The following is a 26,572-nucleotide window of genomic DNA, read 5'->3' on the forward strand; positions in this document are numbered from 1 at the left end:
TCAAAGAGTTAGTGAATTTTTATTGCCAAACAAACTGAAACCATAAGGAGTCAAAGATAAAGTTCGATCTTCATTCCTGATAACACCGGAGAAGCAAATATCAACCCCACAGAGCACCCATTTTAGGTGGGGCAGACAGCTGACATGCTGTTTGACTTGATCTCAAAGAACGCACCTGAGCTTGTAGGGAAGGGAATGAGGGGCCAGGGTGTCAGGCTATTGGAAAAGAACTTCAGAATTTGCTGAAGAAGGTAGTATATGTGATAGAACCACAGTGAGGGATGGACTGAGGGAAGGGGAATGGAGATACGGAACAGTGACTGCAAAGGCAGGTGGAATGGATCCATGAAGAGCTTATACACTGGCAAAGTCTTTTTTTTTTTGCCTTAGATCTAGTAGCAAATTTCTTAACACACATGCAACTTTTGTACGTAAGACATGAACCAAAATGAGTATTTTAAGAGACAGGGTTCATGACAGCTTGTACACATCTTTTCAAGATAAGAAATTTATTGAACAAAGAAATTACTTGTTTATTTATTTAAGAACATTGAAACTAGGTTGGCTGACACAAACCTATAATCCCAGTTATTTGGGAGGCTGAGACAGGATTTCAAGTTCAGGGCTTACTTGAGCAACTTACAGAATAACCTCAAGGCTAGCCTGGACACTTGAAAAAGGTATGAGGAGCACTGGGAACATATCTGCTACAATAACTGAGTAGTACGCTTCGCTTCAAAAGAAACTGAAACTCAATGATTCCCACCTGAAAACTAAAACGTGTATAACAATTCTTTTTTATTTTCAAACAAAAACTTCAAATTGGGCCACTAACCCAATTCCTGTTAATTCTGCCCCCACCACAGTGGATGAACATCATAGACCACATGGGTGTGTCATTGCTGCTCTAGTAGAAGGGAAATCCACTCCTGGAGCCAGAAACCGTTAGGAGCACACTGAGAAAGGCAGGCAACCAGAAGTCAAACAAAATACAATTGGCTCCTCCAGCAGTAATCATCTTGGATAGTAAGCCTAAGTTCTCAGCTGGGAACGTAACAGGATTTGATCATGGTGGGTAAAAGAGGCCAAGGGGGAAAAAAAGTCTTTTACCAAACTCTTGATCTGTGGAATAGAGAGAAAACATGAAAACATCTGCCTGGACTGACACTCGGTTACACTCTGCGGGAGGCAGACCTGAAGAGAGCGGAGCTGGTAACTACAAGCAGCTTCTTTTTCCACCAGGAGTCCCTTGCTGGTTATGATTCTTCCTTGCTCTCTGCAGGTGGAGGGGCTCCAAAGATCCTGGCAAGGAGCCCTCTGTTGGATTTGGCCTGGTCCTGGGCGTGAGCCAGGCGAGCTCGTTCCCGCCCTCCCTGCCCGTGCTGCCTTCCGGGCCCTCAACTCCTGCTCTGTGGGACGTTGTGCAAATGTCCAGGAGCTATTAGGGCGAGTAGCATCCCCATCAGCTGCAAGGAAGCGTTGTCCCCGTTCTACACTTTGAAGATAGAAGTCAGTCTCTCGCTTTGCTTGGGGAAACCTCTGCTCTTAGGCGCTGCCTTCGTACCTGGCGCTCAAAGGCAAGGTGTTCGCTGAGGTGGGACCATGTAAAACGATGCAAATACTGTGGACCAGAAAATAGGAAAAGGTCAAGACAGGGAAAGCCAGAACGGGAGAAGAAACTGGGAGCTGTTAGGAGTTAGCAAGAGAGACAATGTGCCTGGGCTAGGGCTGGAGGGAGTAATCAAAGTGTGGCAGAGAAACGCAGAACCTCACCTTGAGGTTCCACAGGTCATAACGGAAGGGACTGCGCCTGCGGGCACCCATGGGCGTGTTATGTAGACTGGCTGCCACTCGCTTGGCTATGCGCTTGTCACGGAATTCCACCCAGCCTTCTGTATAGTCCTTGCTGTATTTAGCCGCCTTTCCTCCTGCGGCCGCCGCTGCCTTCTTTTTGCGTCTCACAAAGCGGTCTGTGGGCCAAAAACAACGAACATCCTGGTCAAGCATCCACTGAGACACACCTCTATTTGGCCAGAAGTTCAAACCTGTTAGCTCGGGTGTTAGTTCACAGCTGTGGATGGAAAAGGACTACCTGTAAGGTGCAGACTCTTTCCTTAACTCATTCCTGTCTTCAAATGACAGCTCCCTGAACACCAATAGCCGCACCAGTTCCCACCTCCGTTTCCAAACTGTGTTTGTCAAGAGGTGGAAGAGGCTGACGGAGGCTATCACACGCTGTTTCAGGGATTATCTGAAAATCAGGGCTATCTTTCGGGCCTTATTACTGCACTCTATCCGCCCACCCTCTCCATTCTCCTACCCCGCCCCCAGCCTTCCAAGAGACATCAATGCCACAAATTTAACAGCCAGTAGGGAGTCGGAACCTTCCAAAAGCCAACAACCCACGCCTCACCCGTACTCAGCCTGCAATAAGTCATCGCGGGGCTTACCCTCGGCCTGGAAGAACACGCGTCCCACTTCGCCGTAGGCGCTGAGCAGGTTGCGGACGTGCAAGGGACGGAATCGCGGCGGGACGTGTCCCAGGTACACAATTCCCGGCACTACCTTCTTCTTCTTGCTGCTGTTGCAGGCCGCCTCCTCGGACTCTTCCTGCTCCTCCGCCGCCTCTGCATCCAGCTCTGCCTCTTCCTGCCGCTCTCCCTCCATCGGCGCCTTTTGCTCTCCCACCAACTCCGCGGCTTTCATGATGGCGGATATGGGGGAGCACGACAGCCGTAAACCCGTCGCCACCCGATGACGCATATCCTGCGAGCCGATCTAAGAGGAAAGGGACTAAAGGTGGCCTATGACGTAATTCCTGTGTGTTGTTTTGTGGCGTGGGGGATGGGACAATCCCGTGAAGACCAATAAAAAGGTGGCGTGGTCAGTTGCTGGGGGAGCGGAGCAGTCAATGCAAACGAGAATGGACGTTCAGAGGTAGAGTCCGGGTTTGGGGCGGGGCGGGGCGGGGCGGGGCGGGGCGGGGCGAGGCCAAAAGACGACTCTGGACTAAGGCGGAGCCACAGGTTCCTGTGAAACGCCTCCGCCAGGTGCAACCGTGACCTCAGGCGAGCTCTGGGGGAATATTCTTATTTTTTTTTTAAATTGTTTTTTTAATGTATATGAATGTTTCTGCCTGCATGCACCAAATGCGTGTCCTGGTGCGTCTCGCGGGGTTTTTGGAGAACTTGTTGGGAAAGTTTATGTTGTGGAGACCAAAACAGTATTTTATTCCAGGACGATGGTGCGAATGCGGCTGAGGGAGGAGAACCCCTCTTTTAAAAGCTTTATGAAGTTCAGTTGGTAAATTTCAGTCAGAGCTTTGAATTTTTAGTTATTTGAAATTTCAACTGAATTTTAAACATTTTAAAGTTAAAGTTTTTGAAGCAGTTTATACATTTGCACATGTAATTTTGGAACTTTAATTGGATTTGTACTTTTAAATTTTAAACGCGCCTCTAGTGATTATAAACTGAGAATATTTATTTATTTTTTTGTTTGTTTGTTTTGTTTTTCCAGACAGGGTTTATCTGTATTGCTTTGGAGCCTGCCCTGGAACTAGCTCTGTAGACCAAGTTGGTCTCCAACTCACAGAGATCCGCCGGCCTCTGCTTCCCAAGTGCTGGGATTAAGGGCGTGCGCCACCACTGCCCGGCAGAGTATTTAAATCTTTAAAAGTATTATTTAAAGAACTTTCTCTGCCTACTGTTGTGCTCGAATCTATTTCTATTCCTAGCTGATGAGCGAAGGGTGTGGGGTAGCAACACTCAGTTCTGCTCTCTGGCCACGCTTCGATCAGTAGCCTGCTCAGCCTCGGCACTGCCGCCAGGGGCGCCGTCCTCATACCAGCTGGTCGCCGGCGCCGCTAAGTGGCCGGCAGGTGTTGCTATTGGGACCTGCCCTGCGGCGCCGGGCCATGCGCCGGCGCAGCTCTGTGCCCCAGACTGCTGAGGCCAGCGGGTGAGGCTCCAGTGATGCTGCTGCAATTCGTGAACCACCAGTATCCTGCTTTGCGGAGGGAGCCCGCCCAGGCTTTAAGTGTTCTCTCGCCGAGGCCCCACATAATTTCTTATCCTCCATCGCCACGAAAATTATAGAAGACAGAATCCGGGACAACAGTCGTCAGGCCCCGGGTGTTATTTGTAAAGCTCGGGTGCATCTGAAGGCCTAATAATTAAGCCTGGATTTATCGTGAGTTTGTTTTGCTGCTTTCACTGGAGAGGGCTTTCTGTTGGCTACCTCTGCTTCTTTTCGGGTGTGGGGTGAACAGAGCCCTGCTTTTAATTTTTAACAGCAGTGGCGACGCTGGAGTTACTACAAAACATTGAGAGCTGGAGGAGGAACACACGTGAAGACGATGCCAGGGTGTCTCAACGCTGTAGCTAAATGGCAACACCTGACGTTATTTCTCTATTTTGTGTGTGCTTGGGATTGTTAGGGAAATACACGTTAAGTACCAAGTCAACTGCGAGTGGTGGCAACCATGTAATCATCAGTTCTTGGGAGGTGGAGACCAGCCTGGGCTACAAGAGACTTTTAAAATTTAATTAACTTTAAAAATATGGATATAGTAAAGGATCGTGAAGAATCGTTGACTAGCCAATGAATGAACATGCAAAATCGTGGTTTAGCCCATTGTGAACACTCCTGAATTTCGAAAAGAGAAACTTCTTCCCGAAACTTGAAGAAAACCTTGCTTGGTTTCTTTGAACTTGAACAGCACTTGATTGTGAATTATGTTTGCTTATTTCACCCCAACTTTGATAATTGTATATATTCACATGACGTTGGTTGCCACAGGGTTCTTAAAAAATCTTGGAAGTCTAGCTAGCGCTGGTGAAATTGTTTCAAAAGTGCCTCTCCTTCGAGCCGGATTCGAACCAGCGACCTAAGGATCACTATGTCAACCTACAGTCCTCCGCTCTACCAACTGAGCTATCGAAGGAAGACAATGTTGTTTTCTTTAAGGCTTATAAAATAGCTGATGGATTTGTTGCAATTCCTCTGATTCATCTAAAAAATTGATGTTTTTAGGAAATGTTTTTGAGGATATTTTAAAAGTAAATTAGCAAGTGATCACACAACAGGTAATTAAGAACATGCTTGAGATGTGTGCTTTTTAATGTATAAGTGTTTCATATAGATTCCCCCCCCCCCCCCGATAATGCTCCTAGGAATGTTCATGCACTGAATCCTTACAGACGGAACCATCCATTCTCTTTTATTGACGTTCCCCGCTGTACTCTCCCAGTCTCCTTAGCACCACAGTGATAACATAGGCCCCTTTCACCAGAGAAGCGCATGATTCTCCTTTCTGGACAAGGAAAATACAAATGCATGAGATGCCTTTATCATGGATCTAGAAAAGGAGTGAACATACTAGTTTGCACAATTGTAGTGGAGCAAATAAATGAAACATTACACATACACTCAAAAAGTAATTTTACCCATTCCATTTATAAGAATGCTGTCATGCTTGACTAACAAGCACCTGTGGTGCATTCAGCTTCCTGATACTAAGAAAAATGAGTACCATTGGGGAAAATAAGTCATCCAGGGATATTTTTTATGGAATATATGAATTATGACATGTATGAAAATTTTTCTTTTATGTTTATCTCTAAAAGACCATCATTTAAATTGTAGGTCTGAACTTCTAAAGTTCTTCAGACCATTGATTTAATAAATATTGGTATTTTATACTATCTTTTGTTAATTGGAACAAACCAAAATGTTCCTCCTTCGAGCCGGATTCGAACCAGCGACCTAAGGATACCCAGAGAAATTCACCTACAGTCCTCCGCTCTACCAACTGAGCTATCGAAGGGAGGCGTCAACAGCTTGTTGATTTATGAAATAAAAAATAGCTGGTGGTTTTTCTTTGTGATTAAGTTTAAAAAGCAGACAACCGCCAGGAAAGTCTTTTAAGGTACAGCCCAATCTGACAGAGACATTTTCAAAACTGAAGTCCCTTTTTCCAGATGACTAGCTTGTATAAAGTTGACAAAAACTGCATGTGTTTAGGAATGGAGTGGCCCATGTTATATTGAACAATTATACTGGAACAAATAAACAAAACATAACATATACCTCAAAGGTGATACATTTTAATCATTGCATGTTTAAGCATGCTGTTATGCTTGGCTAGCGACCACCTACGGTGCCACTCAGTTTTCTGGTGCCTAAGACAGAACAATGAGTACCGTGGGGAAAACATAGGAAGCCATCTAGGGAAGCTTTTATTGATTTGTGGGGATTTACAGATTTTAAAGTGTATTAGTTATAAAAGGTAAAGAGAGCAAGTAACGTTTATGGAAATATTTCTAGTACTTTAACTGAAAGATCATCACATTAAAATTAAAGTGAAGAATTCTTGCACTTCGATTCCTGTTCTAGCCCCAGAGCTTTTTGAAGACAAACGTACGGGGGCTGGCGGAAAAAGAGAATATTTGTTCCAGAAGGAATTTCCTGAGGGGTTACCCTACTTTCTGAAGAGACCTTCAAGACCATTCTCATGAGGATCCTCCGCTCGTCTACTGAAGCTGCTGCATCTTTGCAGGTAGAGTGGGCTGAGCTGGGGGGCTGAGTGGGCAGCTTCTGGAGGTCTGCACGCTCCTACAGCAACATCGATGGTTCCAGAGAGTTTTCGGCTAGGAGAAGAGAAGGTGGGGGAGTGAGGGGAAGGCTGCAAGGAGCTGGAGCAGCCCAGGTGTACCAGAAAGCCTCTGAGAAAGAAAAACCAAAGCGCAGACATCAACAGCAAAAACAAATACTTCAGATTTTTACGAGCTGTGTCTAGATTCTCGTGCTCCAACCTCTCCAGTTGCTGGGATTCCAGCGTGAAACTCCATCCATCACCTGTCATTTTGAAAGACTCCTTCAGTCGTCTTCGCTCACTCGAACCTTTGCCGCCCCCAGTGAGAGGACTGCACATTTTAGGTTTGTGTTCGCAGAACTGTCAGAGGTGGGCAGAGTGTGTTGGGGACACGCTGAACTTGATGGCTTTACCTGGGAAATGGTTCGTGACGTTTTGCTTTTGGGAAGGCTTACTATGGACTCATAAAATTCTTTTTGCGTCGAGACCGATGATGCCGACCACAGGAGACCACCACAGTCTGTCACCTATGTCCTCATTCCTGGCAAAAGGTGAAGACTTGTGGTTAGGGAGACCTTTGACACTCTGCACTTCTGGTGGGTCTAAAGAGCAAACGCAGAAGGTGGGACAGATTATTATATCTTAACCTTTATACGTTTCAGGAGAGTTGTTGAGAAATTACATGTACGTTTCCTTCAAAACACTCGTCCTTCGAGCCGGATTCGAACCAGCGACCTAAGGATACCTCAAAGATGAGGAGCACCACTACAGTCCTCCGCTCTACCAACTGAGCTATCGAAGGAGATATTACACCTTTCCTTGGTAATACTATATGATCTCGATTTTGTTATGTTAAAGGTGTAACTTTTTAAAGTAATCCCTTCAGACATTTGACATATTTTATATAGTGAGACTGATAGTTTCATGGGTATATATCCTGGATATATATCCTGTACCCTGCCCTTCCTGTCTGATTTGTTCTGTGCTGCCCTGTTTCTCTTAGGTCTGTCGAGTTTTGCTAGATAAATGATACGGTTGCATTAAATTCAAAACAACTGAGGAAGACAGTTGTGGGTTGTGGACAGCAATGACTTTTGGTCACTTTCGTAGCTTGGCATTTCTTCCTGAAAGTCGGGAAGTGGCACCATTTAACAACTGTCAAAACTTCAGTGTGAATTGTAAAATATTCCAGTACCCCTGGAAACTGACAGTTTGGAAAGTTAACCCCCCATCCAGTGTTACTAGAAGCCCAAGCTTTGTTCCTGCTGAAGATCTCATACCTTGAGTGTAGTCATGCCAGCATGTGGATCTATGCCTTCTGAATGGGCTCACCTTCTGACTGTGTCTAAGAGAGGAATGATAGTTCAGCAAAATAGGAATGCAAGGTTAGTATCTGAGATTTAAAATCTTTTATGTGGGGGGAGCTTCCTTTCGCAGAAAGTCATTCTCTTTGTGTCAACACTGACTATAATGAACAAGCAAAAGTTAAGGTTGGTATAAAGAGCCAGGAAAGGCCTGTGTTGGGGTCTAGGGCTCTGAAAAGGCCTGTGTGTTGTGTGCACTTTGAACAGCTCAGAGAGACATGGATCAGGTTTTAGGATGAGTGTGTTTCTTTTTCTTTTCCTATTTGCTTATTTATTTATTTATTTATTCATATTTAAAGGATCTGGTTTTCTAGCTCCAACTGGCCTGGTATTCATGAAGTAGCCCACGCAGGCCTCCAATTCAGTCACAACTGGCTCTAGAATCACTGACTTAAATATGTCGTGCCTTTTCTCCCTTTAGATTTTTAATATCTTGCTCCGATTTTATTGAATTTTAAAAATAAACCTTAAGCTCACAAGAGGAAGTCTCTTTTGGTGAACTCTCCGGAAAGTTCACCAAAAGAGAGCACTCCAGAATGAAAAAGCAATTACTTCTTTTCTCTTTCTACAAAGACTTCTCTAGTCTGAACCCGTATATGTATGCACTTCTAGCCGAAGGTGGTGAAATATTCCTGAAAGAAGGCAGGAAGATCACGATTTAAGGATCATCTTCGACAACACAGTGAATTTAAGGTCATTGAGGGCTACCTCAAGTTATCAGCTTTTCAGCATTTACTTTGGAACACTAATTTTGAAAATCCTTGAAATCGTGCCTAAAGAAACCAAAAGGAATTAACTAAGAAATTAACCAATACAGACGCACTCTTGGCTATGTGACCTCCGACAGTGATTTGAAAAAAGAAAACAAAAACAAAAAACAAAGGGCTCGCTTCTTAAGGTCAGCCCTTTGTTTTTGCTGTTGTTTGTTGTTTGTTTGTTTTGAACCGTAGGGACGGAAGAGTCGATCGATGTCTGGACACAGTCTTAGAAGTTAGAGGGTTTGAGGATTGATGAGGACACAGGAGTGAGCCAAAGCCCAGCCTCGACGGCGGGAGAACTAGAGTGTTTTTCTCCGTTGAAAGCTTAATTTCCACCTGGCATCTGGTGTCTATACACAGGCTTCTGGAATTAACTTCTTACCAATCCCAGCACTGATGTTTCAGCGATCTGCGAGTCCCGGACCCCTGTCCGCATCCCTGTGACCTGCGCAGAACAGGCGGTGCTGTGTCTAATGCACAGGGTGGAAGTCACCCGGGGCTGTCCCGCGACTACCAAACCACAACCTCTGAGCTTCATTTTGTTTTGTAACCCAAACTGGCCTCAAAGAGGGGCAATTATCCTGCCTCACTCAGGACTCCTCCTTCCTTGAAGCTCTGGGATTACGGAACACCACACCCAGCCCAAGAAAAAACTCTCTTGAATACGATATCTCACCTTCTCCATTTCAGTTTTGTCATTTGTCCAGATTTCATTGGGCTTTTAAAAGCAAACATTAAACCCACAAAAAAAAAAAAAAAAAAAAACAAGCAAACAAAACCTCTACTTGGTGGATCGAAACTGCTGGTAGTGAGTTAAATCTAGATATCAAGGGGAGCAAGGCAGCAGCCACGTGACACCAGGTGGGGAATTAGCTCAAATGGTAGAGCGGTCGCTTAGCATGCGAGAGGTAGCGGGATCGATGCCCGCATTCTCCAATTTTTCTTGGGGGGGGGGTCATTCTTTTCCCATAATACCTTGCAAGAGCAGCCTACTAGAGACACCAGACTTCATTCAAAAGGCGCTTCTTACGTTCGCGGGTTCCCTCAGCAACCCGGAAAAGCATAATTGTTGTCACAAGCTTTTCTATAGAAAATGGCTGAGTTCTTAGAGATTTCTCTCACGACTTGGAGAGCTGGAGTTTTGTTACTTTCAAAGGAACTTGCACGCCTACACTTCCAATAGTTAATCTTTTTTATTCACCTATTTCTCGTTTTCATATGAAGTTCTTTTTTTTTTTTTTGCTTTTTTGTTTGTTTGTTTGTTTTTTGGGTTTTGGTGTTTGCTTGTTTGTTTTGTTTTTGTTTTCACATTTCTAGGTTTGCTTTTTTAAGTTTATTTTTACGTTATATGCACTGGTGTTTTTCCAAGAGTGTCGGGTCCCCTGGCACTGGAGTTACAGACAATTGTGAGTTGCCATGTTGGTGCCTCCTATCAAGTTCTTACAGCTGCAAGTAAACGCGCTCCCCTTGGATAGTAAGATGAGGAAGTGTAGGTCGAGCATAGGTGTGTTTGGATAAGGTTGTTTGCTTATTTGCTTCCGTTCACCCTGGGGTTATTACCCGTTCTAGAATATCCCAGAATACTGTCCAAGATATTGAAAGAAATTTAGAACTCCCTCTAAGTTACAACTTACTGTTCCTTGCAGAGAAGTCTAGTCCAGGGCTATCTAATAAATTTTGTATCCGAGGCCCAAACATAATCTTTGAAAAGAAAATTAGACTATTTTTCTTTTGCCCCAACACACTTTTAAAACACAAGGCATCCCGGAGCTGCCAGTTCAAGCAGGCCTGCAACTAGCCCGGCCTCGTGGTTTTTCATGTTAATTTAAGATCTTTATGATTTACAACAAAAATTAAAAATAATTTGCTAAGAGAATAAAAGTTCTGACCCCTGGGATAGAAGGTACAAGATATCGCAAAGCACAAAACCCTTGTACAACTTCGGTATATTGATCCAAAATCTTTGTCAATCACTTGATATTAATCTCTGACACTCTTCCACAGTGTAACTGAGAATCACATTTTTGTATCCGAGATCACATTTTTGAGAGTAGGAATAATGTAATTCGATGGGATTAGTACAAAATTAGCAAAAACGTTCTACTGATACTGAGGTCTTTTTTGAACTAATCTCCTTTAGCATTTCTCTCTTAAAATTGCCATTTATTTTCTGGCAGTGCCTTTTGCTTTGTTTGTTTTTAAGACAAATTTTATTGCCCGGGCTGGCCTGAGATTCTTGGGTGATAAACCGGCAGCGCCTAGCAGTGTTTTAAAAGCCCTTGTAGCTCATTACAATCGTCCGCATACCTTTTGCAATTAGCACCTCCAAGGTTTTAAATTACCTCCAGGTGATTCTGATATATTCCAGATTTTCCCAGCCCCTTGGAAAAGAAAAACCGACATCAAACCACCGTAGCATAATTAAGCCAAAAATCCTGAACAGATTTCCCTTGCGGCCCGAGGCACTGAAAATGAGGGCTGAGGTGTTTGAGCCTGAGGTCCAGCTGCTGAGAACTCTCAGGCCACTGGAGGGCGCGCGTGCCCCACCGATTACCCGAGGGATCCATTCCCAGGCGTGGAGGGCACACTCCGGCTTCAGACCCTCCCAGCCAGGCCACGTCGTTCCTGGTCTCTTTTCTCAAGGCACAAGGACCTTCAGGGGTGGGATTCTATGATCTATGAAGTCGAAGCCTGCTTGCATCAAAAATCATTACAGAGAACGATTTTTCGAAAGTACATACATCTCATAGCACATCGAGAATAGAGTTAGGCAGATTCAAATATTGAAAATGCCACGCAGGGTGCGGCAGCAAAAATAGCTAAAAGTTCGAGTTCCTTCGAGCCGGATTCGAACCAGCGACCTAAGGATACCTAGAAGGCCCAACTACAGTCCTCCGCTCTACCAACTGAGCTATCGAAGGAGCCACGTGTACTTACCTTCCCACTGGTGATGCCATCTCTGCGAGAGGTTACAGCCTGTGTCAATCGTGTAAGAGCTGCCTTTACTTTTTATTTATTCACTATTTTACCCTTCTCCTCCTCCTCCTCCTTCTTCTTTCTTCCTTCTCCTCCCTCTTCTCCTCCTTCTTCTGCTGCTGCTCATCCTCCGTCTCCTCCTCCTTCTTTTTTAAGATCCAGCCTCTTTGGAACAAGATTTCTGCAACTTGGTGCCTTGGCCCCAGAAGAAAACAGGAGTTTGAAAAACAAGAAACAAAACTATTGTGTACTTTGCGATGACCAACCTTTATTACGGTGAATTTAAAAGGCCAGTTTGTGCCCCATTTATCAGCAAGATTTGAAACGTATCTACCTCTAGTTGCAACAAGACTGATCTGGATGGAGTTGAGTACGCCTGCAATCCCAGTATCAGGGAGATCTCAGCGAATTCCAGGCCCATCCCGGTCCAGGTAAAAGAGTTTAGAGAGCCTGTGTAAACAGACAAACCATATGAGAGGAGAGGTTGGGAAAAAAAAAAGGGGGGGGGGGGGGGGAATGGAAGGGGTGGAGAGGATGCAATGGGATAAAATGAAGGATTTCCTGTTCCCTTCACCTAAGACCCAGTCGCAAACTGTACTTAGTCCCTGAACCCCTGTATCCTTTGTGTCTCTCAGAGTGCTTAGGTGTTTTAAAGCATGCACTTGCCTGCGGATAGATCAAACACCATCCCTGAACAGGCCCAGGTGTTCATAGAGATTGTCTCAGCTTGTGTCCTTCATCCAGAGCCTTGCTAAATTCAAAAGTATTCCTATACCTACACGGTCTTGCAGATGGCCCCTTCGATGACTGCTTCCTGGTTTGGTTATGTCCTGGCACTCTCTCACCAAAGAGCATGCACCTGCTTGTAGATGATCTCTCACGAGGAAAGATCGCATGAGATTTTTAAAAGTCCATTCAATCACATTGACTGAACATAAGAAAACATCCACGTGCCACCTGATACACATCAGGCTATGCTCAGGAGTGACTGACTAAATGTCACAGGTTGTTTTGCTTGGTTGGCTGTCTTCTATAGGAACTGAACTGTTTCTGCGTGAAATGCATAGCGTGAAGCCTTAACCTTCAGTGTAGCTGCATTTAGAGGAAGGAATTAAAACTAAGATAGGCTAAGAAGACTTCAGGCCAGATCTAATAGAACTGTGTCCCCAAAAGGCCCTGCCAGAGAGCTTGTGCTGCAACCCAAAACAGCCAGAGCTTTGAGCATGAATTTTCTTGTCTCCCACTAGGAAAAAATCAATCTTTTTATTTAAACCACCTGAAATCATCTAATTACATTCGTCGATTGATTTGAAAGACCCTATGGCTCCGATCACTGTAGGTTAAATCTACTGTTAATGTTTGATTCCCAGTTTCACTGTGTACGTTCCAGCAACATTACCAAATCTAGGGAACCCATCCTCATAGTTTACTAGATTTGGTTGTGTTTGCCAGACCTAAGGAGCTGCCTTTCTGAATAGGCAGCATTTGAATTGTTTTTTGTTTTATGTTTGTTCTATGGAATAGCTAGAATATGGATTGACATGCTGTGTCAAATGAAGATATTAATATTCAGGTTCTTAGTTAAAGGAAAAGAAAGGCTTGGGTGGGAGAGGGTGGGAAGGGTGACTGGGCACTCAGAGGTGGGTGTTTTGGCAGTACAATCTCGATGGCCTCCTTCCTGGCAGGTTTAATGAGGTGCTGAGTGTTAATTGGATTTTCGAAATGATGTAACTGTTACCCTCTAAGCCCCTTTGCTTTGATTACATGCTAGCCAACTTTGGATATGAATTTGATCTTTCCAGTTTTGAAAATTGCAATAAACCACATAGTTCTAGTTCTTGCTATGAACTTATGAAATTGACAGGCAATCCGGCCGACTCAGCCTTCCCGACAGACATGTGATCAGATGATTTACCTCCTGTCAACACTAGGTATTATTGTCCCCTCAAGTCTGTTCTTAACACAAAGAGCAAGGTAGCCGGGAGACTTGGCAGGTGATGGGAAACCCAGCAGAAAGCATCAGGGGATCACAAAGAGAAGGGTCCTGGATGATGCCTTTGGAACTGAGCTCCTCCAGGACTGTGCTCAGGGCCAAGATAGCAACAAGGTCTGGAGCTCTGGAAAAACACTAGCGATCCAGGAAACGTTTGTGGTTTATCAAGGAAAAACAGAGGGTAGGAAAAGAAGAGAAAAGGGGAAGAAAGAAGTAAGAAGAAGAAAGGGAGCTCAAGATAGAAAGATAGAGAAACAGAAAGGAAGAGGAAAACTAGGAAAGAAAAGATGGACAACAGTAGATGAGAAAAGGAAAACGTAAAGTGGAATATAGCATAATAATTGGCTGCGAAATTTTTATTATTAGAGTTTAATTTTACCTAGAAAAGTAATATAAACCACAAGATAAAATCTAAAATCGTAATTTGTACCTTAAGAAATGGGGGAAAGATACGTATTCTTCTACAAAAGTGTAGCAGCTTGAGTCACAAGCGCCCGGCTAGCTCAGTCGGTAGAGCATGAGACTCTTAATCTCAGGGTCGTGGGTTCGAGCCCCACGTTGGGCGCAGACTTTTTAACTTGTGGCAGTTGTGTTTTTCATGTAGGATTACCATGTAATTTATTACTTCATTACGATCAAGCAGAAACTATTTTCAGAACCTGTAACTTGAAGAAAAATCAATTCCAATTGGGCGTCACCGCACTATGCAGCTGTATCGCTTTTGCAGAATTCAGAACCCCCTTTGGATGGCGCGGGGCGTGCTGGCCTAGAGAGACTGAGACACACTGGAGAAAAAAGTGAAAGTCAAATCTAAAAACAACTTCTTTTAATTAGAAGAGATTCCCAGATACAATCCAGAACGGAGTGCATAGAAAAACTAGTTGCACAAGCGACTCCACGTTGCCACCATTAAGAGTAAAACTAAATTTAAACTTTCAGAATTCAGTGACATAAAAGGAGAAGGGCTCGTCCGGGATTTGAACCCGGGACCTCTCGCACCTAAGCGAGAATCATACCCCTAGACCAACGAGCCCCGCACATCAAACTTCTCTTTGTTTTCTAAATTATTGAACAAACTTTTTAACATTTATTGATTAATGTTTAATGAACGTGATTTACCGTGCCTTTAACTTCGGTAGTGTTTTGTTTTGTTTGTTCTTTTTTTCCTGATAAGCCAGGCTACTTGACTTTTCTGGACGTTTCTTCGGTAAATCTCTAAGAACTGTATAAACACCTCTTGACATACCCTTGTAAGAGAAACAACCGTGGTGTTTGTTCTTTTCCTCAGGTTTATTTAGTGGTTATCTGGAAGCGAAACCCAAAAGGGCCCATTTCTGAGCAATCCTGAAATTGAGCACTTGTGTCGGTGGGAGGCGGATGGGAAACCCTCTTGCACGGCCCCCAAACCCGTCTGAACCTCAGGACTTAATGTGGGGCATTTTCCCTCGGAAGATAACGCGGCAGGTGAAGAGATAAACAGCGGCCAGGAGTTCACGGATAAACGGAAAAGTCAGCTGTCCGGGGAACACAGAGGGTAATAGGACTGGGACCCTGAAAGAAGATCACAGGAAACTGAGTCCTGTAAAGAAATGACGAACAGAGCGGAGGGACGGGCGCCTGGCTTCTCTAACTCCAGTCAACGCTCTGAAGGCTAACGCCGACTCTGGAAAGGGCTTAACATTTTCTCATCTATGAAATCAAAAGTTAAATAAAGAAAAGTTTCTCTAGAGGCTTGGCTTCCTACCCCAAATTCTGCCTGCAGATCACTCTAGGTGGTGTCTGTTCCTCCGGTCTTGAACGCTATGAACAGTCTCGCTAAGGAAAACGAGTCTCTTACACTTCACCGAAGTGAGATAGATTCGTTGCAAAGCACTGACCGCGAGGTCGTCCGGTAAAAGTTATTCCTTGGACAATTTGTTTTCTCTCTGAAAAGTTCAATGCAGTGATCACATGGTTGGTGGAAGACCGAGTGAAGCGATAAAATAAACGGCCCTGGCCCGTACGGGGATCGAACCCGCGACCTTGGCGTTATTAGCACCACGCTCTAACCAACTGAGCTAACCGGCCGGTTGTGCTACCAGTGCCCCAAAATTACCATAACAACTTTAATCTAATTCTTTCCCCTCTGATTCTGCTGAAAAAAAAAATACGTTGTTTATTCCAGCAATTGAATTTGCTCTCAAGGATCTGGACATTTTCCGTTTCCTCAGGCCTATACAGATTTTTGGTTTTTGTTTTTTTGCGCTATGAAATACTGGATTAGCGACATCGCCTAGTTTTTGTTTTCAAGGCAATATTACTTCTGCCCTAAAGGCCAGCCGTGCAACACAAATAACCATTCATTCTGGAAAACGGTCTGTTTTCCAGAATGCTTCGCTTCTGTCATGATGCATAGGGTGTTTTCTACGTTCTTGGATCCATTTGTTTCAGATAAATTGATATTAAAATACCTTAAAGCAATCCTATGCCCCTGGCTCTATTTATTAGCTGTAGTTAAAAAATAATAGTGGACAAAATAAATGTAGTGCAGGACGTAATATAAAAATATGTAATAATTTGACATTACAAAATGTAAGTATCCCTTCAGGAGGGGCAAAACCGAAATGGAGATGCCGGGGATCGAACCCGGGGCCTCATACATGCGAAGCATGCGCTCTACCACTGAGCTACATCCCCAGCTGCCCTTATGTGAGCCTTAAGACTTGCCCCAATTTTGAAATCACTTTTTCCTCCAAAACAGGTTTTTTTTTTTTTGTTGTTGTTGTGTTTTTTTTTTTTTTTAATTGTCAAAAATCTCGAAATGATTAGAGAAATAATAGTCACCGGCTTTTCAAGTAAAGGATACCTTTTAGCCAATGGATACTCATCACTTAACTACCTTCCCAAAAGAACCACCTAGAAATACGAGGAGGTAAAGGAGAGAGCCTTCGTTTAAAAACTTCTTTTCCATTTTTTTCAAAACCAGCTAAAGTCAAGCATTATTAAATAAACAGTTGCTTTCACTTCTCGTTTCACAATCAAAGAGTGTAACCCAAGACAATTCAGTTGCTCCTTTACAAGCTTCAGCAAAAGTTTGAAGGGGATTTTGAATATTATTCTAGGAAAAGTCTAGGAATAGAATGTGGGTGTTGTTAGGTCTCAATTAACATAATTCGACACACACACACACACACACACACAGAGTATATATGGTAAAGTATAATATAACGTTCATCATCCTCAGCTCCCCGAGGCAAACAGTTCATATACTAGTGGCAATGGATAAAACTACAGATATATTATTGATTTTTTTACCATTCTCTTGACCTGTAAACCTGTGTGCTCATTATCTCAGAGGCCTAAGGTAGTGAGAATGATGATCCCCAACAGTAGACCAGGCTGGCCTTCAACCTACAGAGATCTGCCTGACTCTGCTTCCCAAGGGATAGGTTTATTTTTATTATTTTATTTATTTATTATTATTATTACCTAATTTTTAACATTTTATATGGATGAGTGTTTTGCCTAAATGTATGTCTGTGCACTTCCTGAGTGCCTGGTGCCAGAGAAAGCCAGAAGAGGGCGTGGGTCCTCTAGAACTAGAGCTTCAGACAATTGTGAGTCACCATGTAGATGCAGAATCTACATCCTCTGTAAAAGCAGCCATGCTCTTAAACATTATTTCATTCTGTCTTTATCTAAGTGGGCAAATATTCTGACTCCTCCTTGACAGCTCTGATTTATTAGCCAGAATAAAGCAGTCTATTTTACTGTTAGGAAATCTTCACTTCCCATGCTTCCCTCTGAATTCCACCGTTCAAGGGCCAACACAAAGTTTCTATGAAGTCCAAATATCATTATATTTCCTAAAAATTTCAAAGCAACATGGATAAAATCTTAAATTCCATGTGGAAAAAAAGTTTTTGTGGAACTGGATTTGCCTAAGACCATGGACTTCCTGCACTCCTTTTTGCTTCTTTTTAAAAAATGATTATTAGCTGGATGGTGGCATATGCCTTTAATCCCAGCACTCTGAGGGCAGAGGCAGGTGTATCTCTGTGAATTGGAGGCCAGCCTGGTCTACAGAGTGAGTAGTAGTCTTGGCACAAAATCAGAGCTCTAAGTGTTCTGTGAGTACACCAAGAATTGCTCTTGAAAAGGATATCTTACTTGGGGAAGCTTCTCCCAGACTCACCTCCTAACTTTGAACCGGAGTGTGTGTTCTGTGCTATTTTAGGGGCTATGTCCAACTGTCCACAGGAATGAGCTGAACAGTCACAAAAGGTAGTTCAAATCCTAGGTGCTAACACTCTGGAATGCAAGCGAGATGCAGTGGCTTTGTGGGAGCTCTCCATTCAGTGGACCCATGGACCTGCCCAACACAGCTCCTAGCGCCTACCATATGAGCTGTGACTGAACGAACATACAGCATTGAGTGGTACTTGACTACTTCTCTCACCATGTCTCCTGTACTTAGTATTTCCCATGGAAAGGCAGAGTAGCATGAAATGTGCAGAGAAAGTTCCAGCACTGCAGTCAGGTCTAATCTTACAACCTATCAATTTTTCATGAGAATAACTCCATTATAGTCACCAGGAGAGAAAGAGAGAAGCATGCCTACATAGATGGAAGAAAAGCAGTAACAGCCCACCCTTCCTGAAGATTTATACACAGCTCAACAGCTGAGTTGCTGAAGGGAACATTGTCTTCAGTGGGATAAAATGACGTTCTCCTACAAGCAACTCTCATTCATTCTCCTGTAACCAACCCTGATGAAACTCTTACACACACATGCACAAATACACATGCAACCTGAAGATGGGGGCTGGATATGGCTAGCTGGGGAAAAGGGAATTATTACAAGGGGGAGATAATAGAAGGTAAGGGAGGGAAGTGATCATCAAACTATACTATATACATGTATGCAATGTCATTATGAAACATTATAATGCATAATTAATATAAACTAATAACTTTTTGCTACACACAGTTTTTATTGACACTTTTGATCACAGAAAAACAATAAAGCATATTACATGACTTCTTTTAAGTAAGAAAAAAACTGAACAGCTAACATGATTGCCAGGCACTGTTTTTCATGAGAAAATCCTGTAGAACTTTCATCATGAGTTGCCCTTGGCCATGTCAAAGGAGCACTAAGTTGCAATTGATGTTCCAGGTATCAGGCTGCCAGAAGGGAATCCTCTGATGGGCCAGTCTCCTTTAGGTTGTAATGTCTAATTTGATAATAATGATGGTAGCTTACACAGAGTTTTGATAAATAAAAAATAAACACAAAGATATGTTTCACAGCTAGGGCTTGTGAGTTTCACCTAAGGAGCTACAAGGATTATAGCTCAAATTAAGGATTAACAACTGAGTCCCAGTAGTTCAGCTAGTTCGAATTCCTTTTATTTATTTATTTATTAATTTTACTTATCGATCCCAGTTTCCCCTCCCTCCCTCCTTTCCTCTTTCCCATCCTCCCATGCCCCACCACCACCCTCCCTCCCACTACTGATAGTTTGAATTCTTTTAACCTTAATGTCAGGGGATGTGTTCACAGGTGGTTGTCAGTCGGGGTCATGCTTAGTGTTTGAAAAACAATAAACACTTCTAATATAACTTGTTTTGCTTTAATTATTTTCTGTTCAAAACAGTTTATTGACTATTGGCTACATCATTGCGTGTGGTATCAATCTTAGCAGACTTTTAACCACTAGACTGACCAGCTGCTATTTATTTCTTTCACCGATACCACTCCGGGAGGCCCTCCCTTACATCCTCTATGTGCGATGTTAGAGTCTCTGCAATACAAGCCCACAGAAAACACTCCTGTTGGGTCAATTGTCCCAGTCACTGAGCTCTGAGAAAAAGTCTGTTTCTTTGGTGCTTTTGGTCAAGCGACGAGGAAACACCTAAGGTTTGTTGTTTAGTGAAGAAAATGGAGTAGGGGCAGGCAAAGAGAAAGGTGGCAGAACACCATGTCCCCTCTAGCTTTTCACTGTTTAAATTACATATTTCATTTTTAATACTTATACCTCTAGTTCTAGACTCATGTGGCATAGCCTGGCTCTCAGGTTTTGCAGGTTTATAAAATCATTTTTTTTTCCATTTTACAATAGTGACTACGTTCTAATAAATGCATTTTTTTCCCCCCAAATTCTCTAAGGAACTTAGTGCATCAAGATACTAATTTGGGGGAAAAGGCGATTTCCTTTCTTTTCATTTATTTATTTGTTTATTGAGATAGGGCTTCACTCTATAGCCCTGACTGTCCTGGAACTCATAGTGTGGATCTTGAATTTACAGAGATCGGCCTGGCTCTGCCTCCCAAGTGCTGAGACTGAAAGTGTGCACCACCACACCCAGTTTACTACTATTTCTGTATTCTAATTCCTTGAGAAACCTTGTACAGTAATTATTTCTTGCTTTACTACTAAGGACATTGAAATTGAGAGTGTCTTATTCTATTTTGGGCTATAAGAGAATACCACAGATGAGATAATTTATAAAGAACAGAAATTTATTTCTTACAGTTATGGTCTAAAAAGTTTAGGACCAGATGCCAGTAGATCTGGTATCACCTGAGAGTCCTCTGATTCTAGGGTGGTAGATGGAGCACTGCACCTGTCAGGGAGAGCATTGTTACCACAGCAGGAAGAGCAGGGCAAGAATTTAATCCTGCTGTGGTAGCATTAATGCAATGTAGTATTATAACAGAAAGCAAGATTCTGTTTGATGAATTCTGTCTCAGAGACAGAGGGCAGAGCCCACAGGACCTGAACATTTCCTAGTACAACCTCCCAGTAGTTGTATATTAGGAATTAGATTTAAATATAGGCATTAAATGTAAATTTTATGTGGCCATGTTTCAAATTATTTTATTATTGTTATAGATTATATGTGTGAGCATGTGTTCAACTATGCCACAGTGTGCATGTAAAGGTCAGAAACCAAATTTTAGGAGTTGCTCCTTTCCTTTCCCAAAGGTTCCTGGAATAAAATTCAAGTCATCAGGCTTGCAACTTTTACCACTGCAATTTCACATATATGAATTTGGGAAATATATTCTGGCTACACCTGAGGTTAACAAGCTATCCAAGCTTGGTGTCCTACTGTGTAGTGTGAACTCTTTAACTGCACTTCTAATTGATTTCTCTCTATTGTCCCCTAAAAGGTTCAAGTCATCATTGACTTGCTAGATTCTTAGGACAGCTGTTTACATGGTCATGGTCATGTACTCACATAAACACACCCACTGCCTTACGTTGTGTTATTTCTTTGGTCAAAGTTCTAATAGCAACTTATTACTTTTAAGAAATAATAATAGTCTTCTACCTCTTTCCCTCTCTGGTCCTCTCTCTGTAATCTAAACAATTACAATACCCTCCTCTTCACTCCATCTCCAATATTCCTGGCTCCTTGTTCCTCCTCATCTAATATATCTATCACAACCTAATTTCTCTATTGCATTATCATCCTCTGATTCATAGTGCGTGTGTGTGTGTTTAATTTCCTTATCTTGGCTCAGTGATCACCAGAGCTTGGGAGGTGGAAGCAGAGGAAGAAGAGTTCAAGCCTTTGGGGCTTGAGAGAGGACCCAGCAGTCGAGGATACAGATTTCCGTTCTGGTTCCCCCATGCTCGCTTACAACCATCTGTAACTTCAGTTCCAGTGAATACAATGTTTTTTCTGTTCTCCGTGGGTACTACACATGAAGATGCATGGGCAAAACACCCATACACATAAAAATAATAGTATGTTCAAGAAAATATATTTTTTAAAAATTCAAGGCTAGCCTTGGGTACCCAAGACTCTATCTCACCTCTCCACTATACTCAAAAGACTGTTCAAACCTCATCTCCTCACAGTGTACTTCCCTAAGCACCCTAGCTTCTCCCAATCTAGAACATAGAAGCTTCAAGAACACAGAGGTGATAACTCCTTTACTGGTGATCCTTCATGCACATGACTAGCATTAGAAAGAAAAAAATTACAACCATGAGAAATGAAAAGAAGCACAACACAGATACATACACGCCAGTCTGTAGAAACCAAAGTATACAGATGAGAAGGTTGTTGGTCACAAAAGTTAAAATCAACTATCAGCTAAAACCCAAACTTCTAGTGTTATGGTTTGAATCCGGAATGGCCTCTGTAAGCTCATGTTTTGAACATTTGCACAAACTGGCTGTGCTATATTAGGGGAAGCTGTGGGACCTTCAGGTAGGGCCTAGCTGGCAGAAGCTGATCCTGAGAGGCAAGCCTTTGAAGGCCACACCCAACCAGTGGTTTGGCCTTGCTTTCTGCTTTATAGTTTGCTTTGGTGAGAACAGGGTGACTGAAAAAACAAAGCAGGAATCTTTGTTCTTTTGAGTGGCAGCATCATGATGCCATAGAAAAGCCAATTATTGTTACTTGAGGCAGTCATGCCTCTGCTGTTCCTGTTCTATAATAATTCTCCACCAAACGTCCTCAAGAGTGAATATCAAACAACCTTTCTTGGAAACCAGTAATCTGAAAAAAAAAAAAAAAAAAAAAAAAAAAAAAACCAAGAAAATCCCATTTCCCTCATTTCAGTTCAGCTTCTGAGATACACTCATCAGTATCCCTGCATCGCCCCACCCCTCATAAAAATCAAGTACCCTATGTACTAACAATGTAACTTTAAAAAGAAATAAAATTCTACAATTTAAGAAGAAAAAAAGCCAAACTTGATCTTTAAAAATAATTATTGCCAACATCAGGGGCACTAACAGCATTTTACTTGGCATCCCTAGTGGCATCCTCTTCCTGGGACTGAACTATAGAAGCATCCTGAGTTCTTGCAGAATTGTTCCAGCCATGGCCAGAATCTGCGCTTCCCCTTTTCCCTCTGGTGGTCTCCTTTTCTTTTCTGGGGCCTCTCTCTCTCTCTCTCTCTCTCTCTCTCTCGACCTGTGGCTCTGACTCCTTTATCATTCCTGACTGCCTTTAGCTTTTCTCTTACTCGTGGTGGGAATAGTACTCGGCAGGTAACTTGCCAGTCATGGATGCTTCTTTCTCACCCCACTCCTGGGAAGAGTTCTTTAACTAGACGAAAAGCACATACATCACAAAGGAATCAACACCACGTTTAACACTTTAAAAATAAAATTATACTAAAGCTAGTGACTTGTGGGTATCAAGTAAAATACAAAGAAAATAAAATATTCTGCCTCCCAATTCTCTCAGTCCAGGTGGTGGTGGCAGATGCCTTTATACACACTGATGGAGGATATGTGTGTGAAGTTAGTATGTATTTGGAAAATAATGTTGCATTGTATAAAGCAATAATTCTTGAAGTTATCCCTACAGAAAAGTTGAAAATTGTAGACAGACAGGATTAATGATAGTATTATTTACCACTTTTAAAAGTTAGAACTTATCTAAATGTCTTTTAATAGAAAATACAAATATATTTTAGTAATATGTGAGCAAGACAATTCTAAGCAGCAGCAGAAATAAATAGGTAGCAGCTACATGCAAAAAAACAAAAAACAAAACAAAAAAAAAAAAAAACATAAGTACCAACATAATGCTCAGCAAAACCAGCAAGCTGCAGAGGAATACAGACAACATGAACCTATTTACATGATGTGAAAGATGACAAATTTAGACTTTAAAAAAGAATAAAGCCATCTTGCTGTGGTGGTCAATGCTTTTAAGTCCAACAATCCAGAGACAGAGAAAGTTGATCTCAGTGACTTCAAGAAGAGATCCACAGAGTGAGTCCACAGAGGCCAAGGAGACCTATGTGGTAAGACCTTGCCTCAAAGGAAAGTAAGATAAAGACAAAGATAAATAGACAAATTGGAACAGTAATCGATTTTTACAGTTGGAGAAAATATGGAGATGAGGTCAAAAATAAGCTATAAGGTGGGAATGGTGTTCTTATTGAATGGTAGTGGGGAGACATATCACTTGTATATTTGCCATATATTACACAGAATAATTTATCCTTTGCTCGAGAAGTCATAGCAGTTTAACAAGAGGGAAGTACTACTTGCTCATATGTGTGAAGTAAAATAAATATTAAAATATTTTCAGGTGTTAACAATTCTTGTAGAATAAAACATTTTGAAAATGTAAATTTGGACACAGTAAGAAAAAACAATTATATAAGAAAAATGAGAATTACCAGAGATAGAAGAGGTCATTTTCAGGTATGGCAAAAGAATGTGACCAAAAAGGAATGGGTAAAAAAGCTACTTTAAAAAAGGAAGAAGGAACCAGTCTGGTAAGATGGCTTACTGGGTAAAGGCACTTGCTGCTTAGCCTGATAAAGGGAGTTGAATCCCTGAAGCCCACAGTAGGAAGAGAGAAGTAACTTCGATTTTCACAATTGCCCTGGCACATGTCCCTCATCCTACCAAAAAAAAAAAAAAAAAAAAAAAAAAGTGTGACTTTACAAATAGAGGTGACAAATACACAAGCACTTGACCAGGGCCAGAGGAATAAAAACCTCTTTTTCATTTCTGTCAATAAGGAAGGATAAGAAGGACAAGAGCTCACATCACATAATGATGTTAAGAGATACAATTTGAGGGCTGAAGGTGTATCTATGTGGTAGAGCACTGGCCCAATGATCTCAAAAGATCCTGGGTTCAAGGCCATCACAAAGGAAGGGAGAGGGGGGGAGGGAGGAAGCGAGGGAGGGAGGAAGGACGAACAGATTTGAATGTCCAATGACTACTCAGTGAAATGCTTTAACTGCAGCTGCATCTTACACCGAGTAAGTCCTCCAGTCAACCCTGGACTTTAGAGGCTACACAGATGGCTCTTCCAGAGAACCTGGGTTTGGTTCCTGTAACTTCAGCTATGCAGCATTTGAAGCCCTATGCAGGTATGCACACAATCATACAAATAAATACAACCACTAAGAATTAGAACCAGGCCCGGCAGCGGTGGTGCACGCCTTTAATCCCAGCACTCAAAGGAGGCAGGGGGCAGGTGGATCCATCAGTTCTACAAAGCAGATGCTAGAACAGCCAGGTCTGTTAAACAGAGAAACCGGACTCGAAAAACCACGAAAAAAAAAAAAAAAAAAAAATTAAAACTTAAGTGCATGGAGGCACTTTGCACACTTTTAACCCAGCACTGGAGAGGCTGGGATAGGCTACAAAGTGTCTCAGAAAACAAAACAACAAAACAAAAAGCGGCTTTAGGGGGAAGAAAGTTATATATAGGAACTTTTTTGTTTAAATTTTCTGTGACTTAAATCTTCTCTAAAGCTTTCTAGCAATATAAAACATGTAGTTTAGGAACTATTTGATTAATAATAAAATATAAAATTATTAGAAATACTCATACATGTTGAGGAAAAAGTAGTTATTGCCTAGCAGATAATTCTTACATGTGATTTTATGATCTTTAGAACCACACAGGCGGGGAAAAGAATACAACACTGACTTTTACAGGTATGACAAAAGCAATAAATTATCTGGATGGGTATTTTACTAAGACTTTTCAACCACTTTTAAAATCATTGGTCTAACAATTATTTTGTTGTTGTTAAGATGACTATTTCAAGAACATTCAAACTACTTACATTAACTTGGGCTTTTCTCCTCCAAGTTCTCAATTTAACTTTCTTTTTTCACGACACGGTATCTCTGTGTAAGTCGTGGCTGTCCTGGAATTTGCTTTGTAGAGCAGGCTGGCCTGAAATTCACAAGAAACCTGCCTGCCTCTGCCTTCCATGGGCTGGGATTAGAGGCATGCACCACCACCGCCAATTTAACTTAGTCTCCCCTGAGCCATGCTAAGTAAGAGATACATTCCCATTCAAATGGCTAATTTCATACTATTTTATAATATACAAGAGTATTTCCCTCCCTCTCAGCAGTTACAGGGAAGAAGTAAGAATATGAGCTTTATCCTTCTTTTGAGAGTGTCTCACTCGGTAGCTCAGGGGAGCATCAAAGATGATCCTCCTGCCTCTGCTTTTCCAGTGCTGGGATTAAAAGCATAAATTACCACAGTGCGTTGGATTACTTTATAATCTAAGAAAATTTGCATTTTTTTCACCGGGGAGGGGGAATAAAAAGAAGTTTATATTAACTGACAGAAACAGTGAAATAAAAAGCAATGATATTTTCCTCTACAGTGAACACATGCAGGTGATACATGAGGGACATGTGCTGGAAGGTTTTTTGAGGAGTGTGACTTCCGTCCTTAGACTGGGGTCCTTCAGAGTCCCACGGGCCCGGAACCCGCAGGGGTGGGGCGCGGGGAGAGCCGGGGCAGGGGGTACGGCGGCCAACGCTCCCTGGGCGCGCGCTTCTCCGTCCTTCCTCCCGGGCTCGGGCCTGCGACGGCCTTTTCCAGATTCTGCTGTCAAAAGAGCATCTGTGGAAACGCCGAGAGGGCATTCATCTGTGGAAACGCCGCGGCTTCTTTCCCTGTCCCCGCCAGGGGAAGGGAGGAGGCCGCCACACGCTCACCGGAGTCCGCCGAGGGGACCGGAAGGGGCCTGGGCTGCGCTTCCGGCAGCTGGTGTGTACGCCAAGCCCTGACTCCCTGGAAGGTCTTGGCTGATGAGGGAAGCAGGATCTTACAGGGAAACAGCTACAAGCTGCATGCTGGGACCGAAGGAGATGATGGGGGGAAAAGTACTTAGGATTAATTTTGCAAAATGAGCGAGCACCACTGTTTCCGCCCGGTTTCGAACCGGGGACCTTTCGCGTGTGAGGCGAACGTGATAACCACTACACTACGGAAACCAGCTAAGAAGATATTGTCACCCTGCGGTGTTGGTTCTCTGTGATTCGCTTCTGTGGCCCCAGGCATCCACGGTGTCGAGAAACCAAGATCTCCGGCCCGGAAAACAAAGTCATTTTCTTCAACGACCGAATGGGAAACAATAAAATAGAAACTACTCTGA

The 26,572-nt window shown here is 42.7% G+C and overlaps 1 protein-coding gene and 9 non-coding genes across 10 annotated transcripts; 2 read left to right on the top strand and 8 right to left on the bottom strand.

The window, feature by feature from the left end:
* On the bottom strand, positions 1 to 2,763 carry LOC127233812 (activator of basal transcription 1-like). Its single transcript, XM_051200448.1, is given in 5 exon segments — positions 1 to 1,376; positions 1,378 to 1,530; positions 1,532 to 1,621; positions 1,774 to 1,970; positions 2,451 to 2,763. Coding segments are annotated over 5 exon segments (873 nt in total). The 3' UTR covers positions 1 to 1,256.
* Positions 2,764 to 4,860: 2,097 nt separating this feature from the next.
* Positions 4,861 to 4,945, bottom strand: Trnay-gua (transfer RNA tyrosine (anticodon GUA)). Its single transcript is given in 2 exon segments — positions 4,861 to 4,896; positions 4,909 to 4,945. It is a non-coding gene; the product is annotated as a tRNA-Tyr (tRNA).
* A 793-nt stretch (positions 4,946 to 5,738) lies between these two features.
* Positions 5,739 to 5,827, bottom strand: Trnay-gua (transfer RNA tyrosine (anticodon GUA)). Its single transcript is given in 2 exon segments — positions 5,739 to 5,774; positions 5,791 to 5,827. It is a non-coding gene; the product is annotated as a tRNA-Tyr (tRNA).
* A 530-nt stretch (positions 5,828 to 6,357) lies between these two features.
* LOC127233834 (small nucleolar RNA SNORD22) lies at positions 6,358 to 6,477 on the top strand. Its single transcript, XR_007835528.1, has one exon. It is a non-coding gene; the product is annotated as a small nucleolar RNA SNORD22 (small nucleolar RNA).
* An 825-nt stretch (positions 6,478 to 7,302) lies between these two features.
* On the bottom strand, positions 7,303 to 7,397 carry Trnay-gua (transfer RNA tyrosine (anticodon GUA)). The gene is made up of 2 exons: positions 7,361 to 7,397; positions 7,303 to 7,338 (listed from the first exon to the last, which is right to left on the bottom strand). It is a non-coding gene; the product is annotated as a tRNA-Tyr (tRNA).
* A 4,153-nt stretch (positions 7,398 to 11,550) lies between these two features.
* Trnay-gua (transfer RNA tyrosine (anticodon GUA)) lies at positions 11,551 to 11,638 on the bottom strand. Its single transcript is given in 2 exon segments — positions 11,551 to 11,586; positions 11,602 to 11,638. It is a non-coding gene; the product is annotated as a tRNA-Tyr (tRNA).
* A 2,540-nt stretch (positions 11,639 to 14,178) lies between these two features.
* Trnak-cuu (transfer RNA lysine (anticodon CUU)) lies at positions 14,179 to 14,251 on the top strand. Its single transcript has one exon. It is a non-coding gene; the product is annotated as a tRNA-Lys (tRNA).
* Positions 14,252 to 15,679: 1,428 nt separating this feature from the next.
* On the bottom strand, positions 15,680 to 15,753 carry Trnai-aau (transfer RNA isoleucine (anticodon AAU)). Its single transcript has one exon. It is a non-coding gene; the product is annotated as a tRNA-Ile (tRNA).
* Positions 15,754 to 16,290: 537 nt separating this feature from the next.
* Positions 16,291 to 16,362, bottom strand: Trnaa-cgc (transfer RNA alanine (anticodon CGC)). The gene has a single exon. It is a non-coding gene; the product is annotated as a tRNA-Ala (tRNA).
* A 9,976-nt stretch (positions 16,363 to 26,338) lies between these two features.
* Trnav-cac (transfer RNA valine (anticodon CAC)) lies at positions 26,339 to 26,411 on the bottom strand. Its single transcript has one exon. It is a non-coding gene; the product is annotated as a tRNA-Val (tRNA).
* Between the last annotated feature and the right edge of the window lie 161 nt (positions 26,412 to 26,572).

Source organism: Phodopus roborovskii, unplaced genomic scaffold (assembly GCF_943737965.1).
Source record: "Phodopus roborovskii unplaced genomic scaffold, PHOROB, whole genome shotgun sequence".
In the NCBI taxonomy this organism is placed as follows: Eukaryota; Metazoa; Chordata; class Mammalia; order Rodentia; family Cricetidae; genus Phodopus; species Phodopus roborovskii.